The 26903-nt window shown below is 42.1% G+C and overlaps 1 protein-coding gene across 2 annotated transcripts in view; it reads right to left on the bottom strand.

The window, feature by feature from the left end:
* The window catches only part of kkv (hyaluronan synthase-like protein kkv), a 133282-nt gene that overhangs the window by 99677 nt on the left and 6702 nt on the right, over positions 1 to 26903 (bottom strand). For both annotated transcript variants that reach the window (XM_022814597.2, XM_086975892.1), the window contains exons 2-3: positions 15233 to 15399; positions 10330 to 10568 (exon numbers count right to left, since the gene is read on the bottom strand). In XM_022814597.2, coding sequence (XP_022670332.1) covers positions 10330 to 10568; positions 15233 to 15399 — 406 coding nt within the window. The remainder of the gene's footprint in view (positions 1 to 10329; positions 10569 to 15232; positions 15400 to 26903) is intronic.

Below are 26903 nucleotides of genomic sequence, written 5' to 3'. Positions count from 1 at the left end.
AGGCACAACTGGTGTTTGTCTATTACCACAACTTTCATTTTCATTTAACTCAGCAGATGTCGTTGTTTTTGCTGTCGTTTGTCAGTCCTACCGTTAATTAAAGCGAATCGATTATAACAGGCCATAGCTAAATCGAATGCCATCGTTTGCTTCCCGCCGGAATACCGATGGGGCGGTTTGTCTGTACGACCCTCTTCGACGTTGCGCGACGACCCCATCGAATCTACTAAAGATTTAGTTGATTCTTCGCTCGACTTCTAACAGACCAGATATTATAACACAGGCACCGTAGTCTAGTTGAGCTCAGTCAGCTGTCGAAAATCAAGCTAAGAGCAGTAAGACACAATCGATTGACCCAGAAAGAGCAAGGTCCGTCTGGGGCTTCAATAGATAGGCAGGTTGGCACTAACAGGCCAGCCCGTGCTAAACGCCGTGTAAAATTGATTTAACCGTTTTGTCGCTCAAACTAACATGACTAAATCTTATCTTCGACCGAAAAGTATGTTGTTACAATCCAGTTATAAGACTACACCGACGCCATGCGGTTCACGACCGAGTTTTCAGACGACACAAACGTTCAATTGCAATGAACAGATCCTGAGCTGGTCAAATGGCGGAAGACAAACTAAGTGCGTCACGGTACACTAAACTTGAACTGGTTAGAGAAAAATAAAGACTGGCATATGGCCTGTTTATTAAGCTTCAAAAAAAGGCTGTTTTGGAAATGAAAGCACATTTTTTTACTGTTAGTTTTTTTGCCTGAAGGCCTGCTAATATATCATATAATGTTACATTAGGGGAGCTCAGTGCAGCTGCCTTGTTTAATGCTGTAGTCACGTAAATAGGTGCAGTGGAAGTGTTACTTCCGAGTGTATCGTGGTCGGAAGCCTGACGAAGCACTCTTAGAACAATGCTGAATCCGCACAGTAACTCTAGGAATTTGCTCGGCTGTTTCTAGCGAAGACGTATATAGGAATAGAGGCCTCTGGCGATGGCTAAAAGAATAGAAAGAAATGCCTAAGTATAGAATAATTATGCTCCAATAGCCAGTTACTTAAGCTACTAACGATCGAGCCACGATTGTCGGACTTTCCTCCCTTGTTTCGTTGTCGGCTGAGCTTCTCTTAGATTTTCTCCGGAAATGTACCAAATTACCGAGAGAGTTTTGCGAAACAAATAACAGTTATCGCTTACAAAGGGGAGGAACAAGATATACCGCATATATATATATATATATATATATATATATAAATGAGGCCACAACGCAAACGTTCGTGTAGGGACGAATACGCTTTGTGATGTCGCGCCTATATTTTGCTCTCTGTCGCTTACCGTAACTCCGCGATATGAGTTTCAATTATCGGCAGCTTTGAACGAATTGTCTCATGCATTTGTTCTTGTTTGCGTGCCTGTTCAATAGACAATATTTTTGTTACTACTTGTCTAACTGCCATAACGATTTATCGAAATACCACAACATCATGGATGTTGTTCTTCGGGCTAACTGAAACACGGCTTTTTTTAACTGGGCACATACTCAACAACATATATTCAAATCGCTAAAGGATTTTCTGTTTTAATGTTTTCGCTTCTATATTTTAGCCTCCTTGCGTCTGTTCTAACCACCTGGCCTTCTTGACCACGTCTCAACTCGTTAGCTAGCTAATAACCGATATAAAGACGACAATTCAACATATGTTATGCATATATAGCTGGCACACGCAATGTGATTTCAATGTAACTTTATGACTACGCCAAGTCCACTGGCACCAGCGCTGCCCATCGTTATCCGCAGCACTAAGGCTTGAATCGCGTTCTGGTAGCGTCGAGCGCCTCTGCTAAAAGTCCGCTCCCTTTGGCACTGCCTTTCTTTTTTGTGTTTTGTCTCGAATAGCGACCGGTTCCCATTGAGGGCAACTAACGATCCCTGACGTATTCAGCAAACGTGCAGCGTTTCTCCACCCGACCCGTCAAGTCAGAAACCTCTTCTGGCTAGGTAATTCTCCCCTCATGATGCCTACCCCGTCTGTCCAGCCTGCATTCATCGATCCTCTCCAGGAAGTCCCCCCCTTCCTAGCCAAGTATGTCTCTGGCCGTCTCACAACAAATGCAATAGCGTTATGCAACTCGTCAATCTCTACTTACCTCTGATGTTACCACCTTTAACAGTTACCACGTTCTTACTAAGCTAGTTCGTCTGTCTAATAGCGCCCGCTTCCCGCTGGTTCCACCAAATCGTTCCTCAAGCTATTGATGTTTTTTACCATTCCCAAGCCAATTGTGTCACTCTACCTTTGTCTTTTTTTTCGCGTTCGCTCTTCGCTGCCTATTATAGCAAGCCTGTACAGTTTCAACAGCCATAAGCGCAGCCTTTTGCCTCGTCGACGCAAATGAGAGGACGGGGGCGACTGGAGCTGCGGCACCGCTGATAGTACTACTGCTGACGCCGGTAGTGGCGCTCCCTGCCTCCACGCTGATGGTAGAGGCGTTCCGCATGCAAATGAGGAAAAGAGGAGAAGGAGTTATTGGTACGGTGCACTATGTCCTAAATCTTTCCTCATTCCTTTTCGAATCGGCCTTGTCCTGTCGACAGGTCTTATTCGGTTCGGCCTTGCACAGCGGAGCCTCACCACACAGGCTTAGCAGGTAGAGACAGGAAAGACGCACCTGTGAGGTCTTTTGCCGCGGGCGCGGTCTTCACTTAAATAAGTATAAAGAGTCGTGTAGGAGCCTAAGAAAGGTAGTAATATCGCGCGCATTTAATGAGCCAATTTTACCGGCTTTGCTGAAAGCAGAAATAACATGGGCGGTAGGAGCTTGTTTCTTCGACGATTTTCCTATTTTTTTTTTAGCAGTTTTTTCGAGCGACCGCGAAACCCAACCCATAACTCCAAAAGAAAACCAGCGGAATCCGCCTATTCCCGTGCCTATTTTGCTGCTACTTTTCTTCTCCCATTCAGGAAAACTGTATCATGGCATTCTTCGTGCCACCACTACTGCTGCTGTTTCCAATTGTCTTCTCGTCATTGTCATCTGTGCTCTGTCTTCCAAGCACCCTTGTCTTTGTAAAGACTGAAACGCCATGGAAGGCGTACGCCGCCTTCCGTCATCGGTTCTCTCTCCTACCAGATCAGCTCGAATGGTCAGCCACTCGTATTCTCTTTTTTCTTGCTTCGTCGACTCATTATTGGCTCAGTTCTTTTTGGGGGATTTGGATTTAACGGGGACACCCGCAGCGCATCCTCGTCGATGGCTTTTTTCTACTTATGCCCGATCTGAGTGTCTTCTACTCCTTGATGATTCCGACAGATCATTCAGTTCGTTGATTGTTCCGGCAGCGGTAGCCTGATCATCCCCGGCTCAGGCATCAGTTGAAATACTTAGTTAGTCGTTTAGAAAAAGGACGTCGAGAATACCTCGACATCGAGCGATCAATGATGAATCATCAACCTTTACATGATGATATTACACGCAGACGTTCGGCGTCTGCGTAGAAACAACATTGTTGTGTTATGTATTAATAAATAAAATCAGTTCATTAGCTAGGCTGTCACCTCATTAAAGCACCAAGCCAACATTTAGAATATACATTGCAGACCTAATACACTATTCATGTTTAATGTCTTGTTGTTTGGTATAGTATATTCAAGAAAATTTCATTCAACAAAGGCTTGAAGCAGCTCACACTATATATAAAAATTTGGGGCGTTCGGCATGTGTGAAGATGATGAAGGCCAAAACCTACTTCAATGGATTTTGAATCTAGAACGTAAGAGGTGGAACAAACCTTTTTTACAGTCATTCTCGAAGCTGCTGTTTATCTAACCCATTTTTTTCTCAAAAATACCTCTAAAGTTTCTTTTTTTGCCCAGCACCTAATAGCTTTTGCACAGAAGTGAACCAGACAAAGCCGGACAAGAAAGCAGCGAAGACCAACGTTCGGCGTTGGTTCAGCATAAAGCAGCGGTTTAAAAGCCAGCGCGGCGACTGCGAGTAGCGACTCTGCAGTGGCTGCCGCATTGAGCCTAGCCATTTCAGGCAACAACGTAAGATTCCCTTTAATCTTTTAGAGATTCCAGGCGGGGCGACATAGGACGTCCTTCCAAAAAGTCTGTCCAGGCCTTCAACGACAGTCGTCCTCATGAATTCGATCTCTGGTGTCACCAATGTAAAGTATGCTACTCATACCCTTTTTTTCATATCATTATTAAGACATGGCTATGCAAGCGCTTTTGCCACGGCTGAATCCTTTGCGGTATGATCTTTGTCAGGGACTTTCAAAGGCTTTTGCCCTTATGTGTCCGTATTTTGATCGTCATCGACACCGCTGTCATTACCGGGATCACTGGCAAGTCGCTAGTGGTGGTCGTAATGACACAAAAAGGAAGAAACAAATTCCGAATGCAGACCCAAAAAAAACTTGATAGTGATAGTGAGCCGAAGGAGGCGAAAGGCAAGTTACCTAAACGGATGGTTTTGTAAAGATTTCGAGTAAAGAAAAGGGTTTAGGTAACAGGAGAGAAACGAGAGACAGGTGCTGTAGGTAGGTAATATGCATAGATGGCCGATCAGAGAATGGACAGCAGCATCCAGAAAAACGAGAAATAGTAATCCATAATATAGGGAAGGAATACTAAGTCTGCAAGACTCATAAAGTTACCATAAGGACGTACAGGGCCCGAAAAGCGTGACATGGAGTAAGCAAGAAGGGTAACGTATGCTGATAAGTCGGACCGACACAATCTATCACTCTGTTTGTGGTTAACCGCTTTTTTTTTTGCTTGAGCGAACGGCTGTAAAACTTAAAACTTGTTTCGTGGATGACATGGGTTAATTCAGTTTTACCATTTTATAAAGGCTAACACTACAGAAAAATTGTAATTTCGGAGCTATATATATATATATATATATATATGCATATAAATAGCCTGTTTTATGGTGGAGAAATTAATTATTAACTTGTGCTATTTCTATGTTAGGCTATGCTAGGCATGGTCGTACGCTAATAAACTAATGTGAAATATCTGAACCAAGCGAATGGTATTTTTGATAATCATATATTCAACAGAAAATTGTGTTGCTAGGAGACATTTGTTATTATTCGTTTTATTTTATTGTTATAATTGCTAAATGAGGACAGATCATTTACTTGCAGAGGTCTTGCCACTGTCCCCTGTCTGCCCGTTCTATCTACCTGGGGAACTGCCAATCAATTTTTCACGCGTAGATTCTTTTGGCCAGCAACAGTTATTGCGTCGAGGCTGCTTTTTCGGCAGAACTACGATAGAGACCAACAGTATGGTTGCGGTTACAACTACACCTATAGCAGTTAAGTGCAAAAAGCATTGCTTCCTTTTCGATCTTTCGCTGCTCCTTTGCTATACCAAAACAGACGTTCCAATATGGCGTAAGCCAGTGGAGAGTGACGCGTCACGCACTTTTCCGCCGTTCTTTTCATTTCTGCCTTTCGGAGCTACTGGTAGGAAGTGGCTACGAGTTGGCCTGCATAGGCTGGTTCAGTCAACTCAGCTCAGCTCTATAAAGGTTGTACGACTACCACCACAGCGGCAGAAAATACAGAAAAGAAGACCTGATTATCTATAAGAGCTAGCCAAGCTTATTTACTAGGGAGTATTAGTTTCGATTGAGTCATGGTGGATTGGATTTAAGTAGAATATAGTCGTTGATTTGGACGAACAGAGGGATGATTTCCAACGAACAGCTTAAAAAACCACCGGACAAAGGTAGTTGACCGGTAGGAAGCAACAGAGCTAAGGAAGACTATACGACATTGTGCAACCTAGTAAGAGTTCAGGCCTCCGGCATCACCAACATACCTGGATAGTCGTCTCTTCACCTTTTATAGCCCCGATATGCCAGCAGAGGCTCTACGAAATGCCGTAGCTAGACGGTTATCATGACTCATAATTGCATCAGGCCGATAACCCACTAATATTATGATTAATGTAATACCGATACAGCTTTCTTACTTCTGCCATTGTACACGCGGTTGTGACGTATTCCATCGTAGGACGATCTAAAACATATCTTTAAGCACGTTTTTTGCTTTGCGTGAACGTCTGTTGCTGCCGTTAGGTTTGAGTAGAGAAGTCAGCTACCGGAAATTAAAATGTAAGTAAAGCGAAAATAGACTAATCATTGTGTCAGGTTCAACGCTGATTAAAAAAAAAAAGTAGTGCGTAGGCGCATTCTGTGGGATGCAGTTGTTTGCGAGATAAACAGGAATGAAACAATCACAGAGATAACAGAGATAAAGGGTACAAACAGAAATTATCGCTTACATGTTTGTTTTTATAATTTGTTTTCCAAAAAAGCTACGTTAAGGATTACACAGAATAAGTGTATTTATAACAGTATGAAGTTTGTAATTGGAAAATATATTGATTGAATTTGCAACTTTGGTTTGATTGGCGTCTGAGGAAAAGCTATAAGTGACTGAAAGTTGATTAGTCTTATTAGTTATTTAAAAGTCATATAAAAGATAGACTTAGTTATTAACTAAGTCGAGTTTGTATGCATCCGAGTCGTTATCGAAGGGCTGTATTCAAGGAAAGACGGTACATAAAGAAGGTAAACGTTTTTTTTATTTATATAAGAGAAAAAGGTTGCCGCATATTGCTCGTGAGATCTGCAACGTCGATGCAGTTTTGCCAGCTCTGAAATACACAGCTAAAAATGGTAGACTTTTTTTCAAAAAATGAAACTTCCTGCCCCAACACTTGGCACAGCCTGGACGTCTTGCAGCAGTTTCCACGACGCTGATGCCGGCGCTTGCGAGGGGATACCCACACGCTTTGTTAGAAAAAACCGGCATATTTTTACTGTATTAAATGTAATCAGCTGAACCCACTTGTATGCCGAGTAATACGGCACATATTTTTGAAGTTTGTTTAGCCCAGAATACCAACTATCGCCATTTGGAACCTAGGATTTGGCATTCATTCAATCAACACCTACGAAACCGACCAAATCAGCTACTTTTGCTCAAAGTCATCACTGAACAAGCAAAGCGTATACCTTACGAGAGAACGACTAACAAACGCAACTAACAGTGTTACGCTATCGGGTACTCAGAAAAGGTTACACTGTAAATTTCAATGCGATTTAAATAAGTTATTTCAATATAATGGAATTTTCGCTGTAACCAAGACGGCGCAAAGCGAGGCCAATTTAAAATAGGTTTTCTCTCGTTGAACGTTGATCAAAACGTTTTGTTTCGCCTATTGTCTAGCCTTGCGGTATCCAACTTGATTCGTTGTAAAATCAATAAAAAAAAAAAAGCCAAACATTATACCCAGGTATGGGGTAGCTAACGTACTTTGACGGGCATGCAATTGCTGTTCTTAGCTTTAGAAGAAAGCCTGATTTATTAAGCATTTTTGATACATCTAAATGTTTCATGGATTAATTAATGGCCATTCTGAAAATATTACTTGTTCAGGTAAGTTCCAGAAGTTAGTCCTTTTGAATAATTTTTTTTACCATTTTTAGGACGTTTGGCTAGTTATCAGCTCAGTTAAAATGTAATTTTTTTGCATATAACGTATTTAAATAAGACTTCAACGAATTGACACCCACCAATATCGCTTGACACACGATTGTTATTAAAGTTGTTTGTGTATTAAAAAGGAGTATACTGAGGATGACTAGAGACTGGTTTATATCACAAACTAAGGCTGCAACCGTGGTGATTGATGAGTGTATTCGGGAATGACACTTCCAACACATGCAAAAGAATTTCGTTGAATCTGTAGGTTGTTTTTAAATAGAGTCTTCAAAGCAAAACCCCAAAGTCCTCATTTGTGTGTGTCATCCAAAGTGTGTAAAATAAAAACAGTATATAGGTTAGGATGTCGAGAGCATCGCTGTTGTTGTTGTCGTCTAGAGGGATGAACATATTCCGTTAGCGGAAAATTATGGACGGTTTTCCAGCTACGTCAGCCAACGTTAGCTGTGCCGTGTCGCCATTAGTATTATCTATAAGCTGATGGATGTGCCGAACTGTCTTCATTCACACTTATATTGCAAACATTCTCTATGTTTTAGTACATTCAAGGCACAGACACTGTCCAGGCCCATAAAACATGCATCGTCGACGGAAACGGCTTAAAGATGGTTCTGTTGCTCTCTTGCTCGTGATCTCGATGTGAAGAGGCTTCTCGAGATAAGGGTCGACCAATTACGAAACCAGCTGATGAAAACATTGCAACAGTTAAGCGGGTCCAATTTTATCGTCAAGGAATTAAACATATACTATTTGAAGAAAGCCGGCTGCAAGAAAAAAGCTCGATGCTCGAATGCCAAATTAATTGGAGTAAAAGCTTCCCTGCGATCGCTTTTCGGTCCACGAAATTTTAGTGAAATCCCAACAGAATCGAGTCATTTTTACCGCAGTTAATCACGGGCGAGAAACAAAGTCTAAGAAATATGCTCCACAGCCTGTGGCAAAGCCTAGACTGACGCCACCAAAGATGATGCTACGTATACATACGATCGCACTGGAAAGCAGTCGTGCGCTAGGAGTTGCCCTCCACCATGACAATGCCATATCACATACATCTTACGCTACTCCGCGAAAATTGGAAGAACTTAGATGGAAAATTTTACGGTATTCGCCATGTAGCCCGTATCTTACACCATCAGACAATCATCTGTTTCTGTCTTTGTAGAACTTACTTAACAGTGTCAATTTCGTTTCGATGGATGGATGGATGGATACAAAAATTACCTATCACAGTATTTTGTCCAGAATCCACGGAAGTTCTACAGTTATAGGATTATGGTGTTGCCAGTAAAGTGGGGCATATTCTATTCAATTATTTTTACAGGACACATAAACATCTGTAAGTTAGGAGCGGTCAACGAATACGGAGTAACTGCATGCGTTGTTGGTGCAGGTGCAGTCACGGTCCAACTAGTTTTTTCGAAAAAAAAAGCCAACTAGATAATTCCGAATAAACAGCGTCCATAAAACAATGTTAGCTATCACACATATATAATGCAAATATGTTAATCCCACATCAAGTATATGCCTCGAGTTTCACGTCCAAAATTGCCTCTAGACATTACATTAGACGACTATTAGCCCCCATTATTTTGATAATTAAGCATGCTTTTACATTTAGTGCACACGTATAGCGTCTCGCAGTATTTACGAAGGACATTATAAGATAGAACCACTTCTGTAACATAGTTCATAGTTACCACTAGTAGCGTTTCCATGCAAAAACTTAAATATCAAACTTCATATCTTTCTCATGCTAGATAGGTCAACGTATGATTTAATACGAACAGCCAACGGTCACAGTTGTGTTACCGATCGCTTTAATTCGATCCGCACGGCAAGCCTGCATCTATACATATGTTAGCTTAAATACGTACAAGCGTAGAACGGCCGGATTCTAGTATAGCTGTGCCCATTTTCCAATGATATCATGCAAGGCTTTAGAAGGCGTCCCAAATCAGAATCCTATGGTTATTTTTAGCCTCTTACGTTCGGCTTACTTTCGCAAAGCATAGAAAACAGCGCTTTATGCCTTCGAGCTCAGAAACAGATTTATGATCACGGAAATATAGAGCAGGCACCACAGCGTGGCTCGGACAACGAACAACAAAAAAAAAAAGCTTCCTTCAACGGGCAAATGTCGATGACGTTGGACTAGTTGAAGGCGACAGGTGTTGTGATGATAAAAACCAGCATTGAAAAGGTAATATTGAAGGACAGGTAAGATTCTGGTACCAACGACTAGTACTGTTGCTATTGCACCCTTAATAGCAGTCTCCTTGAGTCTTTTTTACCGTAGCATCTAGCGTCTTTCTGCATATTTTCCCGTCTATAATGGCAGATCTTTCTGCGTGCAGCTCAGAACTTGCATAAAGGAATATCACCCAACGCGGAAATGAGCCTGCTTCCTTGCACGCTACCCGAATGCACTCCCCTGATGCTCTTTGCCGGTAATCGATTTAGCTTGCACTAATACTGCCGACGATTTACTGCAAGCATCTGCGTATGTCGGAATTTACGGTGACTGAGGCCCAGCAATGATAAGAAGGAATTGCCATTCATAGAATAACTCAGGTCTTTAAATCGTTCGAAGTGATCGATTTCTTACATCGTCATGGTCTGGAGGTCAATAAAGGTAAGAAAGAGGGCACGTCGCACGAAACCGAAGAAAGGACTCGGAAGCAGACGAATGCAACCGATTCTATATATCGATTCCCCTTTCAGGGCTGAACATTAAAAACGCTATTACGTACTTCATTTATACCATATAATGCTCCCATTAGCTAACGTGATAGAACATTTACCATAATAAACGTAGGTTTACTTGGCGGGCGGTAACTCTTGAAAAAGCAGACCCTGCCGGCCCGAAATAGTGTGAAGAGTTCGGGCATGATAAGGACGAGGAAGAGGGACCACACCCAGGCCACACGTTCCACAGATGGAATCGCTGCTTCATAATCCTTGTCGCGTTCGACCGGGAGCCCCTGACGACAAACCGACACAGCCTTCTGACCCACATGTGAAGTGATGAAGAGTAGCGTGCCTGTACGAGTAAAAACAGACAATCGTATTTGTTAATAAGAGTACGTACGCATTTAGGTTATAATTATAATCTTTATTATTATTATTATGCAAAAATCAAAAGTAACCACACCCCGGGAAACCCGGCTGGCAGGCCAGAGTTAATATATACTACGCATAGATTTCTATCAACGCAACCTACTACAACATAACTCTAAACAGATGGTAAACTAAGGATAATTTGCATCTATAACGGGTACCTTCATAGGAAGATCTGATACAGAAATCAATAATACACACGGCCCAAATAACTGACGTGATAGTGCTGTGGTTCCTCCTACTGAACGATCGTATAATGCTGCAAGAAGAGAACTAGGCCTGAAGGCCTGGGCAATTTCTGTCCGTAAGATTCCCGCCATTTGTTTTAGGCGTTCATAAGCACACACTTGTGCAACCTTTGTTAGGAAGCTAATTATATGACTTGGTGTCATTTATATTATAAATAAGCTACTACAATTTCATCCGATGCTGGCTGAATATGGAATGCGATATGTAGCGTATATGTAGGGGACTACTTAAGCAAGTCCAATTTGCCACGTGTATTCACGACAAGCCCCAAAAGTGGCAGTCCTATTTTAAATTCGTCTGGGAAAGGGTTGCTAATTCCAACTTTCTTGAGTCTTACAGAAAACTTGTATGATCATTTTAAAGTAGCCTATTATGTACATGATAAGTGCGACTGAGTTTTTAACCAACCTGTATAAAATGAAAAAAATTACAAGGACTAAGATGGTAAGAACAATATTATCCGATTATGTGGACCTACTGGACAACTCGTTTCTAACTGAGCTTTACATACGTTGCTACTTTCTGTGACAGAGTAAGAAATGACTGATATCCTTTTTGCAAGGATAGAATAGCATGGTCAAGCAACGTTAGGTGAGGATCGACATTGCTAGGAAAGAATATCAGCCAGTTGCCGTGTGCTCTTCTGTCATCGCGTCGACCGAGCCTCGACAGACACGGGAAGCCAACTCAGTCACATTGCATTATGAAGGAATCCACAGACCTGAAATCCTGTCCCTCCTTAAACCGGGCCAGAAGAAGAGCCATGCTTATAATAGCACAATCAACAACCGGAAATAAAGTGGAAAGGCGTCGTCGATCAAAAGGCAAATTGCTGCCCAGGCGTCCGGCAATTGCATTGCTCGGTTTAAATATAACCTCTACCACCCTGGCATGTGTCAGTAAAGGCGAATAAAGTAGAGCTACGGAAGTATCGACAGAAGACCCCATGAGCATCACTATTCATTTGCCATAACGGGAATCGACGCTAGAATAGCCGGGATCCAGGTCACAAACACCCGGATACAGGCCAGCGTAGGTCCGCGGACCGTTATACTGATATACGAGATATCGATGCGACGACAGAATCCCTCGGCCCGAACAAACCAACAAATAAGGTACATAGGAACCACAATAGTATGTTGACAGGCTGTTGTATCGTGCTACGATTTGTACTGGACATACTAACTTTCCCGCCTTCTTCAATGGGGCAGTGGTAGTTGAAGCTAGTTTTGTAGATGCTATTTCAGTTTTGTCCTTACGGTCAACAGTTCGCGACGATTGCTAAGGTTAAGGATACAGACGTTACTTGATGGGAGTGTCTATGTCGTAACGCTACCAATCGGAAAGCAAAAAAGGGTTGCTGCGTAAATGTGTATACGTAGGCAATATCCAGAAAATGAGTAAAGCCATCGAAGATAGGACGGTATTTATGTAAGCGGAGGTAGTACTTAATTCATATGGAAGTTGAGATATTTTACTGTGGCTTTAAAAGTTATGTGCATTGTACCTGGATTTGTGCTGATTACGAATTTCAGCACTGTTAGGGTCACGTAGGGGATATTGCTACTCGGTTGATGGCGTTAAGCTTAATGGTGCTGGACCCTATAGGAGAGATCATTTTTCACTATGAACCCGATTCTGCACCGACATGTTTACACAATAGATCGTTCTCGTCATTGAACATAATTGAATAGCTTGACTGTGTTTCAGCGTGAGTGACCTCAGTTTATAACTAATGAAGTGCCACAATCCTATCTAATCTTTACAGAAAATCTCTGTTGCGGCAGTGGGAATGCTGCAGCTTTTTTGCAGTAACCATTAGAGGGTGGCAAGTGACGGACTCGCTTGTCATCAGTGTAATCTAAATCAACCTCATTGTGAGCTCAAGGATACTCGGAGAATCCGCGAAAAAAGGGGGAACAACATGACCCGCAAACGCCTTGCAGGATGTCATCTAAAACAAACTAGCTTAACAGAAAGATCTATCTAGATCAATAGTAATTTTGATGGCTTCAGGCCACGGGGCATAGAAAACTACCGGCCAAAGGCTGAAATGTAGTAGAGGTAAGTATGATATCGAAACCTGCAGGGCTGATTCTAATCTATGAAATGTTGTTTAGTGAAACTGGCCGGAACCCCACTGACGAGTGGAGCCGAAAAAAAAAACATAGATGCATCGTAAGGTGGCCTTGCGAGCATGAACGTCTGCCTAACTGCATCTACAATATTTTTGTACGGTGTTTTCGAAAGGTGGTAACTGTTTTTGGACGTAACAGAAAGATATTGAATAACGCACTACTTGAAATAGAACCTCAATCGTATATGATAATTACGAAGTATATGAAATATCAGTAAAAAGGGCAAAAAAATAAGGCGGGCAAAAATTCGGTAATAATTTGAATCCAGTGGATGGAATAGATGAAATTGATGACATGGATGAGATCTGACAGCCCGGCTTCAGGCGATATTCGGTAAATTTTACAGTAACACATGATGCAATTTCATCGTAAGGATTTTCCTCGATTTAAATGGATTAGTTATGGACAAGGTACATTGAGAGCACATAGTAGCTAACTTCACGAATATGTTCACCCGGGCATGTAAGATATACTTTGATGATAACAAGCATCAGCTGATACAACGGCAGCATATATACTTAACTCCTTTTCCACACAAGGTATAAAATAAACGAGCAAAAAAAGCTGAGATATGTTATTTAAAATAATTGATTCTGCATAAATCGGTAACTGATAGATTTTTGTGTGCTCGAGGTTGACTTCCGGCTAACACTATTCCCCACCAATTAATATATTACCATTCGTCTCTGTACACCGAATGCATTGATTGAAATCTTTTCCTTAGCGTAGCTATCAGTGTAGCCATTTTTAAAGCATTTCCTTCTCTAAAACTTTTATTCTATATCGTAAAAATTAAATCGCAAGATCGATTATCCATTGGAGAGACTGTGATATTGCGACGCCGTTGAGCCATGCGGTGGACCTATGTATTAGTATTCATTTTACCGTGGTTACACTTAGCGCATTTGTGACCAACCCATTTTGTCCTATCAGTACGCTTCGGCAAGAGGGGTTAATTTTTTCAGAGGATCACTACTTCAGGCCGGCGTTCGTTGGACGACAAGTGTTCTATATCTGTGACAGAGCGCAATCTGCCCTCTACCTCCAACGAGGCCGGCTTGGGACAGCGCCCAGGGAAACTGTGCCTTCTTCGGCCATTTCTTCTATTGCTATCTACCTCATATGCTCGCTGCGGCTAGACTTTAACGATAGCAACGATGGTACCGACTCCGTAAGTCTCAATTGTAACTCATTTTCTGGAGCCTGCGTTTCCGCTTTCGTCAGACAATTCAGATTCTTTTGAAAACTCAAACGACGACTATGTAACTTGCGTGTTCGACTGGCGTGTTTTTGAACTTATCTTTTTCTTCTTCTATTCAGCTGCTTTTTGTAATGTCGTATTGGGTATTGGATCAATGTGCGCCTTGCTAGGCATCGCATTTAAGACCGCTACTCCCGTTCTCTCTCTGTCTCTTACATCTACATCAACAGCCAGTGTTACCTAGCTGGTATCTCATCTTACTTAACACACAGATATTGAGAAAAGTCCCTTGGAGAGGCTAAGGTTCACCGCTATTGATCTTAGCCGGCTGAGGCAATGCCACGCATTGCGATGTTCCTTTCTCTTAAAAATGGTACCTATCTTACTCGCTTGTCGCGGCAAAATTTGAAAACTCATTTGGCCACGTGCCATCTTCTGTTCATGCTACAACCGGCATTGCTTTATAAAGAATGACACCAGCCTCAGACAGACAGCGATGGGAACAGCTGAACGGTAAGACACACAAGTGGGAAAACGTCATTGGGGCACACGTAGGGTGGTAGAAGAACAGTGACAGGATGTACGAGTTTATTGAACCATTGGGAAAAGGTGCAGCCGATCGTAGATATAGTTATATTGACAGTTTAATGCATAGATGAGTAGTAAAGGATAAACATGCAATGACGCGCACCGTGTCTGGACGCAAACAAGCAGATTGATAACGGAATACAAATTGGAAATACGACATTTAAGATCATTTTCGTACATTACACTTACGACATCACCCTTGTAATGTATGCACATAATGCATGCGCTTTCTGTCTGGGTCTGGTCGTGGTTCAAATACGTAATATTATTAGAATACGTGTTTTTTTTTTAGTTTACGAGAAAGGCAGACAACGTTCCATACACAGTTGAACGACAAACGTTCCCCATGTTGAATAATAACACAGTGCCAAGAAAGACGCTATAGGATCAGATTTTCCCACAACTGGTTACCTTTCGCTGCAATTGAACTGCTAAGGACGATTAAGGCTGTGATGAAATAGACAATGACTTTCGTGATCTTTAGAGAAACATCGATCCATTGAGGGTTGATCGTGTCGTCCTCTTCAGGTGGTGGGGGGTCCTGAAATACGTCCCAGCCAGCAGTTTTTTTTCGCTGGCTGCAAAACACAATAAAAAAACACGTGCAAATTTAGAAGCTGCAAGCGATTTAGGAGAGCATCTTTCATGCACTGATATTCTATTTAAAGGCTCATTTGATTTGTAACATTTTATCAATATTTCGGTCAGTATGGTGACACGTGAGCAATATATTTAGAAAAAAATTGCAAATAAAAGACTAAACCTTTTCAGCAGAGCTAATAAGACCTATTTGTCTGTTAATCTAACGTGATAAAGCCATGCGTCCTTATAGCGTTAAACAGCTTACATATCGTTTCTAATCAGCTTATGGACAAGCGAGGTTTGGAAGCTCTTCTATGGCGAGCTATATGTACCTGTATGCGTTTGCTAGCCGTGAAGTACTGCCAGCTGACTGCTGGAAAGACTTCGTATAGTTGGCTTTCTTAACTACTCAAATCCTTCTACTCTAATTCGAGTAACTGCTAATCGACTCCTCACAATCCACACGCTGCTCGGTAGAGCTACCAGACCCCTCTCATAGATCGTGGTCATCACCTACCCCCGTTTAAAACGCCCGCCATAAATCAACCAGTCGTACTCTCCCTTTATACATACTTGCAAACATCTAGATAATGCGTCACCGTGTACTCTCTGCAAGCAAAAAAAAAAAGGAAACAGATTGCGTCGTTCATGTTTAGTCCCTTTCCAGTGAAACAGCGTTTCCATGTTTTTTCTGTGCCTCTAGCGGGGCACGCAGTACGATTCGACATGGAAGTAAATCTCTCAACATGTATGCACCAGGTGTTAGCTGTTTGTATGTATGTTAGCATTGGTGGCTGGTATTCGACAGGTAGAGGATCGTGATTACGACTCCGGCGCTTTCTATCATGTACACCGTTTCACCTGCCTGGTGCGAACGCGTGCGTTATTTCATTAAGATGCGCAACATTTAAAAATAACTTACACTAAAAAGAGGTTGATCGATAGCTACTGCCGGCTTTGGCCCACAACTACCATATACACCGGAAAAGACACTTATTCTACGTATGGTGCACGCTGTCATTTCTTTCACGACGGCGATTCGTTCACGTTAGTGTAAGACGCAAGAGGCAGAGACTAGCTTTCGCTTAAAGCCTGCAAGGTCGCTATCGCCGTTCGAATTGGTCCCGAATAGAGGAGGGGTGAACCCTGCTCAGTGCTAATCCGTTTAAATGGAGCCGGGAGGCGAACAGCTCATGCAAGTGCGTCAGTAGCCTCGGAGAGTTACGCAAGGCCAGGTTAGCTTAAGCAGCAACGGGCCCAGTAGGCCTTTTCGTTAAGCCTTCAGCCAACATACTGTCGACAGTGACAGCAAGCTACTGGAGGAGATTTCACCAAAGAGGATTTGAAAAGCTTAGCTATTAATGCGTTTGGTGAGATGGTTTGGAGAATGGTGAGACTCGGCGACGTCGTTGGCTATCCTACGACGTCGTCGTCGCCTTTGAACCGATGGAGACCGGATCAAACGGCGAGCCGTTTAAGAAACATAACGAAGCCTTTAGCATTTCATTTCCACAATACTGCCGCTAACTGTTACTGCTGGGGTTGGGGATGCGTTTTTTTCTAACTCGCACTTTTACGGCAGACGACCACGAATGCTGTCACATGTACGCGGCATTAATACGCGGCAAAAGCAGCAAGGGCCGGCGCAGCAGTAGCAGCAAGACTCACGTCTACTGCAGTCTTCCGCAACATACATAGCATACCAATGGACTTCGTCTCATTTACAGAAGAATATAGGGGATATACACTAGCTCCTCACGCAAGACAAGCTATCGGACTCCCTTTCGATTTCTGCATTCGTAGATACACTTCATCCATGCCCCCGTTAGGAGTTTCCCCTCGGGCAGAAGCAGTTTTACGTCCGGCACCGCTAGTAGGCACCCCATCAGACAACTGGTTTTTTCCAGCTCGAAAGTAAGTGTGCCCACGCTCGGATTCCAAGAGCGTGTCTCCTAAGTTTAGAAGGCAAGCACGTTATTCACTACGCTGTCGGCGGACGTGCCATCAGACCTAATGAAAACTAATATATACCATTATAGCTAAGTAAGATTAGGTTCGTTAATTCGTGTGGAGGATTCTGTTCGGGATAACCACCCAACATAAGGTCTTACGAACTCATGAAACTGTTTAAATATTGCCTGATAACTGTTCGGCTGAAAATTAGGAAATTATTTTGTTGCTATCCCGTTTACTGTAGCTCGTTCTTAGTTCCTCCCTGTCTTTGTCCCTTTCGCAAGAAAGTTTTTTTCTTTGCAACATTTCTCCCGGCTGTCCTTCCTTGTGCCAAAACCCCTCAGCGTTGGCATTAGGAGGGCTTAGCTCGATGGGTTGCAGGGCTTAAAATATGACTTCCTCAGAGTTACTTGAAAGCTGTTGCTTGTCTTTGAAAACTAGCCTGGGACCCTGTTGTTAGCTTTAGTGAGCAGTGATTTTGGTTGCCTTAGTGGTTCTCTGAGCCTTACCATAGTTTTTTGTCCGCCTCGAAACCAGCAGGCGCAGCCTGCAATACGCACGAGATGTTAGTCAAGCTCAAGTTAGTTATACTCACTTCATTAACTAGTGAATATTTTCCGGGATACTGAATTGTAGCAAATAGAAATTCGTTCTTACAAGGAAATTGCCTTTATGTGAGATCTCTTTTTTGTATCTCCACACACAGAAATAGGCTCAAAAGTGAGTGCAGAAAGTTTATTTCGAGTAAAGTATGGATCAACGAGGTTTCATGTCTTCATTTCTTTCAACTAACGTTCCCGTTCGCCTTGTTGAAATGCCTGCGCAAGAATATAATATCTTTAAACACTTTTGTCTTTTTTTTTTTTGCTGAAAACCATATACATTATGAAATATTGTCGATTTATGACGAGTTTGATTCCTATCAGGATAAGCAGCCTAAGGCCAGGTAAATGTACACACATTTCTTTGCATGCTTCCAAATACACGCAAACGTTTTGGATGCATAACGCAGCGATGCACCCTACCGCTTGCTTTCAGGCGCATTACCTTCCCATACCCATACCGATAGACGTCTATTCAATTTTGAAACAGTACAGGTATCAAAAAATTTCAATAGTTGTAAAATTCGATTTTTCAAATTCAACAGGCTTTCAACAATCATGGACAATGAGTGCTCAGTTACACTGCTAACAACAGTACCGAACAACTGGCAAAACGCGTCAAAGGCCGTTGACTACAACAGCAAATTTGACTAAACAAAAAGCTATTTCCAACGCGGGCTACGACCGGCTGGTCGACGTTGCCTTAAGCGGTGCGAGAGGGTCAAATAGGATGAAAAAACGCTATAGCATAGGTTAGAGTGCCTGAACGAGCAGAAATAGTATCGTTCCTATGAACTACACATACATATTCGGCCAGCAACACCATGTCGTTAAATGAACAATGTATCTCTCTCGAAGCAGTTTGTTATCAACGGAGCGTACGGGAAGCAATTCCTTTCGCTATCCTTTCTCAGGATCAGAATCCTCCGTATAGTAACAGCGGATTTTCTATATCAAATCTGTCAGACGAAGATTAGCTAATGTTCGCTTTCGCTGTCCATTACAATATTCTTGTATCGTTATGGATACGGTTGCTTCGATAGACTTGACGATTAGGAAGAACTGTGGAAGACAACAGATCATCAACTGCCCAACAGCAGGATGATAGAAACATACGAAGAACCGCTACACAATTTACGTGAATAAAGAAAGCTATCCTATTTAGTAAAGTGTAGATGTTTGACAGTACGCCCCTACAGGGCGAAGGTGCAGAGTAGAAAAATCGACGAATCGCGAACCTTAATGAGACCTGGCTAGCTTCCATCGACGAGGTGTTCTACATACACTGCGAAACATTTCTATTTACTAACAGTCGCTTCCGTCACCAGGCATGCGAAAACGATGTTCAATATTTCTGCGTCAGCTCTCGTAATAGCGGAATGCGCTCGCTGTCTGTGCTTAGACTTTCGTTCGCTTGCCTGCGTCGTTTAAGCAGGTCTCCCAAAGAACTTTAGCTCCGCCATTTTGTTGGAAATAATCACCTTCAATCACTTCTTCCTTCGCCGTTGGTATATTGTACAGTCTATGTAAAAGGTCCATAGAAGCGCTCTATCTGCATTCATATCAACACACCCATCGGTAGTATGAACACGTTTTGTCAGCCCCGACTATGTGTATGTATAACGTCATTGTCACGCATTTCGCGGATCATATTTTCTTAGTACCAAACGTCATATCAGTAATAAAGTCATCACAGCTTTTACGGCTATTTTTTTTTCGAACGCCAACCCAGCATCCCTTGAAATACAATTACTCTACGCCGCTGATTCCCATACACTCTGAAGGATGTCCTTAATCATACTATACTATATTAGCCGAGTTGGTGTCGGCAGCCGGAGTAGTAAAACATTCTATCCAACAGGATTACCTAAAATCATGATAAAATAAGTAAGCATGACCGACGAGCAGAAGTTCCCGAAATCGTTCGACTTAGGCAAACGAACTTTGGCTCGCCAACATGGCGAAGCCAAGGGCGGCACAAAAGGACCGTAACCTTAATGATATAGGTTGCTTCATCCACATGATCGCTACCGAGAGCTTATGACGTTTACATTGATATATGTAAGGCTCGGCTCAAAGAATATATAATAGTAGGACTGTCTGAGATAGGGTGACAGGAAATCATGATTCACTGCAACGATTCTAGCAGTAATGGCGACCACAAAAACCATAGAAGTCTGGCTCTCGTTCGTTATATTGTACAGAATTGTGTTAGTTGTAATATTTCAACTTACAGAATATAGATTACGTAGAGCTTTTTGCTTAAACGCCAGTAGTAGGGTTTCAGAAGTATAAGCTCGATCTACAATGGCGCTATTCTCCTGTCTTTCTGCACTCTTCTGTTGTTTGTATAAAATCCAATAACAAACCGGTAGGGAACACTTGAACCAATATATCAGTTTGTCTGTGTTGACAAGCATTTTAAGAACTCTCGAGCCAACGGTGGCAAGGGCGCAAGTACTCAAATGCCACCAGGTTTGCCTTCCAAATAATGTCACACACAGCACGTCTCCAGGAGGCGGAAAAAAGTTTAAGCAGCAGCAGTAGTGTCGTCACGCGCAACAACGTTCAAATGGGCTGCGTAATAAGTAAGAACATGTACCGTTTGCCGCAACCACTAGTACATTTATGTAACAGCGCCATATACCGAAGCGATCGTATTTGTGACGAGCCGACGCACTCGTTGCTGTTGTCGCGTTTCGGCACTTCGACACGAAAATCACGGCAACCAAAACTGACTGAAACCTGCATAGCGTACCTCTCCAGACGCGCCTATATAGCAAAAGAGCAAAATGTGAGGAAACGGTGTAATCCTTTTCCTCTCTCCCTAATTTTCTTTTTCCGTTTGTGTTCTCCTTCTCGTCCTGTGTTTCGCTCTTTATAACCTCACTCAGAATCCCTGTTCTTCTGCAGGACCTAGACAGCATATAAAGTCCTGTGCCGTTGCCTGGTACCTCTGCTATTACTGTTGCCCGCTGCAGTCGACCGCAGAGCTTATACGCCCTTATATGAATACATTTACTATTTTTTTTCGCTAGCCTTGCTCGCTCGGCAAGATTGCAATAAGAGCACCGATCGTTGTAGTGGTTGGGATGGAAGTGCCCCTATCGAAGAGAGGCCAACGTGGGGCAAAATAGGGCCGAAAGAAGAAGGGACGCAAAGAAGAAAAGGCTTCGTCAAGAATGCCTAGCAAGACACGCAGCTCTCAACATCATCATCCTTTGAACAAGGCGATGCAGCATCGACTTGCCGAGCTTCCTCTATGCAGGTGAAAAATACGCGTGCGCATCTTCTGGTGCCGCAGCTCACAAACTCAATATATAATAAATAGAACGAAGATCCTTGGAGGCCCATAAGGTTGCACCCGGCAGTTCTCCAAGACCCACTACAATGGCGGGTGACGATGAGCAAGTTTGAAGTCGACTATTGATTTGACAAGGTGCCTTGAGTTATTTTTATTTTAGCATTATGTCGAGATGAAGGCTGGGAAATTTTAGAACCGAGCTAGTGGAGTGTAGGAAGCGCTGGGGAGAAACTATCTTTTCGCAGAAAGGGGTAGGAGACGAAACTCACACGTAGCGACACAACTCACTTCTTAATTTTTTTTCCTCGTACATATTCATATAAAAAATAAGGGGTTTTTATACAGAAGAGCTTGAATCAATTTTTCATTATATCAATTTCAAGTCATATGTATTTTCGAAATCTTCTTAATGACCCTGACAATCTGTCGGAATATTTCGAAGGGAAGACGAATACTTAACAAGTTTGGTCGAAAAGAGGGCAAACATAAGACTTATTGCACAAGAGCCTACCTCAAATTTTTCCATTTTTAAGTGAAAAGTATTTTACAAATCCGATTGATGCTCTGGGCAATCTGATATCATGCGTTCGAAAAGTTACAACATAGATAATCCGAAAGTTGAATAAAGGATGATTAAAAATGATATACATAAGTCAGCTTGGAACATTGCTTGCAAAAGAGACCTAGCCTATTTCGATATATCTTGCCATCGCAGAAGCTTCAAACAAACGATTCGTTAAGCTCAGCCTAAAATGCAGTTGGGATCCGCTACTAACAGTGAGTGAATCTACTAACAGAAAGAAAACAAATTTACTTCATTATTTATTCTTTGCATGAAGAAGCAATTTTTCGGGCCAATGTGAGGTATGGTCATTTCGAGCGGAAAGTCTTTATATGTAGATCGTGTTGGGTATTATTCAGCGTATCTTATGCAATAAGTTGAGAATATTTAGCTTTTTCAGTTCAGCTGCAGTATTCCTTTACTTATACGTAGAATTTTGGTGCTGTTTTATATTGATGTAGCAAATTTTGTTTTTTTGAACATTACAAAGATTTTGAATGAAGATTTTTGATGAAGACATAAAAATTATAATCTATAATGTTCATATCTTATAGTATTTCCAAACCATTTCCATCACGTAGCGATAACTTATCCAAGTTTTCGGAGATCTATGACCCCGTATAGCCCCGTATATGGCAAGTATATTTAGACATTGGACGACCATTAATTTTAATTAACACCTCTTAGAGATCCTCTCCGACATTTAAGTGTGGCCTTGAAATGCGCAATTTAATATAGAGAAATTCTTAACATGAAACTGGTCTGGTTTAAACACAGTTAAACACACACCTACTTTCCAACTCTAGTATATATACGATCTGCAAGGATACCGCAAACATATTTTTAGGAAACACGCATTAGCTTCATAAGTACGATCGATCAGTACAATTTCATCGTTTCCTGAGGCAAATGATATTTCCGCACGAGCGTGAGAACCCCTCCTCTGAGGTTCATATTTAGTTTAGAGCGGACGCATATGTTCAACGTAAATGCCTAGACATCTACGCTACTTCACCTTCCATTAGTACTGTTCAATACTATTCTGCGTAAAAGGTTGGGGATACATAAGATGCACCTATTTTATTTAGCGTGACCATAAGGTAGCTAGTTCTATAATGATATATGCAAACATAAAGTTGGGCAGAGCTTCCAAGATATTCTTTAATAGTCGGAACAAAACTCAAGCATATATCTCCGAAAATAACTAAAACTACATGCAGCATGGGCCCTATGCACGTTTCCCGCTGAGCCTCCGTTGACATTACCGTCATCCCACAAATTACATTTTCATTTACAAATTTCAACTTCCGCTAGGTGGCGCTCGACGCACGTTGTCAAGTTTTCCAACAACGGCTAAAATCGAGAATTGTGCTCCCGAAGCAATTTTTTTTCTATGATAAAACTCAATAGATGGACTCACTCGCTACGTGGTTGTGCCACAAACAGACGCCTAGCGGATGGTAAAGATTTGTTAGACAGATCGTGTACCCCATAATTTTTGTGTTTTCTAATCTTGTTACGGCTGATCTATGAATAGATGAAAGAAAGAGACTTCAATAAATACTTCCGATATTTTTAGTATGTGGGTTAAAGGTTACAAACCCACTAATGCTATTATCAACTCTGCTTAAAAATATCAAAGACATAACACAGGAGTAAAGCGAAGTACATTTCAATTTTTCAGATCTCAGGAAACAAATTGCCTCCTAGGAGCTTCAGACACGCCGATTTTTCATTCGGCGAAAAACCTGTCTATTTAAGCTTAAACAAAGATAAACCAAGTATCAATTTTCATTGACGAGATCTTAATTGGAACGATGATATGCTCAAGTGGAAATCGTTTTATTGAAGGAGCGAAAGTGACTACGTCAAAAGGGGAAGTTTATGTTGGATCTTCTCACTTGCACTAAACGTGCCAAGCCTGTGAGCTTCAGTAACTATTTGAGACATAAATATCTCAAGACACATTATGTATCGCAATGTGCTGTGCGTTAATTAGCTTGGAGGGTTCTTAAAACTTTGTTAGTCTCTAAGCAAGTGCGTCCTGGCTCTTCTACCAGATTTCCCTAGACACTGCTATGACAAAAATTAAAGGAAAAAACGTAGCAGCAGGTTAACGAAAGTAAAGCCAAAGGAAACACACAGGATACTTACTGTCAGTCTATTATTATAAGCAGCTTTAGCAGGCCAGGAAGCACATCCTAAAATCTATTCGAACAAAGTGTCGCATGCACAGCTTTATCAATCGAGCAGGACAAGACTCACCGATGGAGGACAGAAGAGTCCTGATGGAAAGCTTTGCTAAAACAAGCACTTTATAAAGCGCTCTAGGTAAGTAATATCTACATAGATCAAATAAGCAAGTGGACCCCGGCAATGGAAGAGATTGTACGCTTCACTCAGCTTTTTATCTATAAAATTTTTCCAATTTTCCAGGTATTCCTAATATCGGAATACATGCCGCGCTACACACAATTGGACATTTCGCTGGGTGTTGACTTCAAAATGGCATCGTTGAGTAATATCAGAATGTATATCTGCTTTTGGTTATTCATACTTAGCCAATAAGAAACAAATTCTGTTCTATTATACCCTCTGTCACGCAGGAATGTTTCGTAGGTTTGTTCTAGACGAAAATAAGTTTTTGAAACACATGAATTTTACATTCATACCAGACAGAATCAAGCGCCTTGCGTCACAGAAGACATCAAGCGAAACCACTGCAAAAAAGTGGAAGCAAGGCATGCTTCGGCAACAACAAAAAAGTAGAATTACATTTTTCAGACAGGCTTTTCCCTGTCTTCCCCATATCTTTATCATTTGCTACGACGGCTAGTTCCCGTAAATCAGAAACTGATGTGTTGTAACGTTATCAGATGAGTCTGTGCATGTACGTGCGCAGTTCTGAAGAAGACGCAAGTTTCCCCGCTCTCATGCTATGTTTGTAGTTGTGTATTTTAGTATGCGGCTATTATGGGATGATGGTAGCTTAGTGTGGTGCGTCTTTGCGGCAGACAGCTGCCAGGCCGGCCTCAAACGGTGCCATAAACAGCCAGAGCCACGAAGGAACCCTGCATTATGTATTAAGACGTGCGTTCCCCCATACACTAAGTACTATTTCTTTGGCATTTAACACCTGTGCTACGCTGTGCTTCGTGGTCTCCAGCGTCATGCGCTATCGAGTGCGGCATCTAAAGTGGCTGTCGGCGATAAGCCGGAACAAAACTTAGCTACTCACCGAAGACATTCTACACATGGAACTAGCTAAGGCGAAAGGCGAAGGCAGTCCGCAAATGCAAGAAAAACCGCGAAAGGCATCTATTTGCTATCTGTTTCCCAAGGGCATGTGGCCCTTGCCAAGAGAATCACGATATGACGCTGGCAGTCGATAATGACGTAGCTCAAACGCAGCACAAAAAGCCGGTGGGGTTCGTCCATGTTGACAGCCATGCAGCAGGTGTGCGTCATTTAGAGGACCATGCGGAACCGGCCCTTCAAAGATCCTGCCAGCGATGCTTATTTGACTCGACTATACTTATCACTGTTGTACAGGCAACGGTCGTATCGAACGGTCTTGGACCAGTTTCAAAAGGCGAATCATGTTACAGATATTATTAGCATAGTAGGCAAGCAAAGGTCAACACTACCGTTATTTGTGTGTAGCCTTCATGAAATCTACTTATTTTGGACTTTACCTGAGCGTGGAAAACGTCTAAAACTATTGTAAACCAAATCAACGCATTTAATCATAACATGGAAGTTTTTTTAAGAATGTGCTTTTTAAGTTGTTTTTAGCCAGTGAATGAACTTTGTACGAACTTGTAAACATAACAAACAATCGATACAACAATTGCGTCCTGTGGATGAAGTTGACGTCTACACATCAACTCTTTGTTCGAGGCGAGAGTTTTCCACAATGAAGACGACTGTAATTCTTGACAAATTCTTTCGGGAATCGACTTTTTTAGGTGGCGGTTTAGATCCTCACTGTCTATAATGCACGTGTACGACCTGCACGCACAAGGAACGGGCCAACACGAAAAGTAGGCCAGCGCTAGAGCATAGCCGTTAGCCTGTCTCTCTTTTTTCGATTTTGAGCAGTAGCCAAAGACGCCCCGTTAAGCGTCCAAGTTTTTTGACGATCAATCTGGATAGCCTGATCAAGGTCCAAGAAATCTTTTGGCAGGTCCGAGACAAAAAAAAAATTTATATTTTTTGTGCTGCGCTTAAGCTACATCATTATCGACGGCTAACGTTGTATCATGATTCTCCTAACAGAAGCTACATACACATAAGAAATAGATAGAGATTAGATAGTTTCCGTTTCTACGTTTGTAGACCGCCTCGTTCTCTAGATGGACGTCTAGTTCCTCATCTGCAAAATGTCTTCGGAGACTAACTAGCCTTTGTTCCGGTTTCACCCACTTGAAATAGCACACTTAGTAACACATGGCGCCGGAGGCCACAGGGCACAACGTAAACAGAGGCACTAAGTGCCAAAGAAATTGCATGGGGGCGCGTGTCTTAATGCATAATGCATGACTCCTTCATGAGTTTTTTTTGTCTGAGACTCGGTTTGAGTGTCGCCCGTCTTGAAAACGGCCTATTACAAGGACTATGCTACCGTTATTATATCTTACGCATTAGGCACGAGGATACAACTAGGGACGTGGTCTGAAGGCGGAGGAGTTTGCGCCTCCTTCGGAACCGCGCATCATATAGACTCATTTGACAAAGTTACAGCGCCGTCACTCTGTTTAGTCTGGCTGCTTTCAAAAGATTCTATTTGGCCAGAACAAAACCACAGGATACTCACAGGAAACAAAACCACAGGAAAAAACATAGTAACGTAAATTTTTTTCTACTAAATAAACTTGTTAGCCAAACGTAAATAACTAAAAGTAGGCGTATAGTATGATGTAACTTAATGATGCGACTTTGTAACAATTCTGTGTAGTGCTATAAACAAGTGCTTTTGGACTGGATATTAGGGATAGCTTAGAATTTAAAGACAGCCAGTAGATAAATAGCTCAATGAAATGTATCACGTCTTCCACCGACGGGGTCTACATGCCCATC

Source organism: Varroa destructor, unplaced genomic scaffold, assembly GCF_002443255.2.
Source record: "Varroa destructor unplaced genomic scaffold, Vdes_3.0 BEIS01000007.1, whole genome shotgun sequence".
In the NCBI taxonomy this organism is placed as follows: domain Eukaryota; kingdom Metazoa; phylum Arthropoda; class Arachnida; order Mesostigmata; family Varroidae; genus Varroa; species Varroa destructor.
The sequence above is the reverse complement of the archived record's forward strand: the minus strand, read 5'-3'. Positions and strand labels throughout refer to the sequence as shown.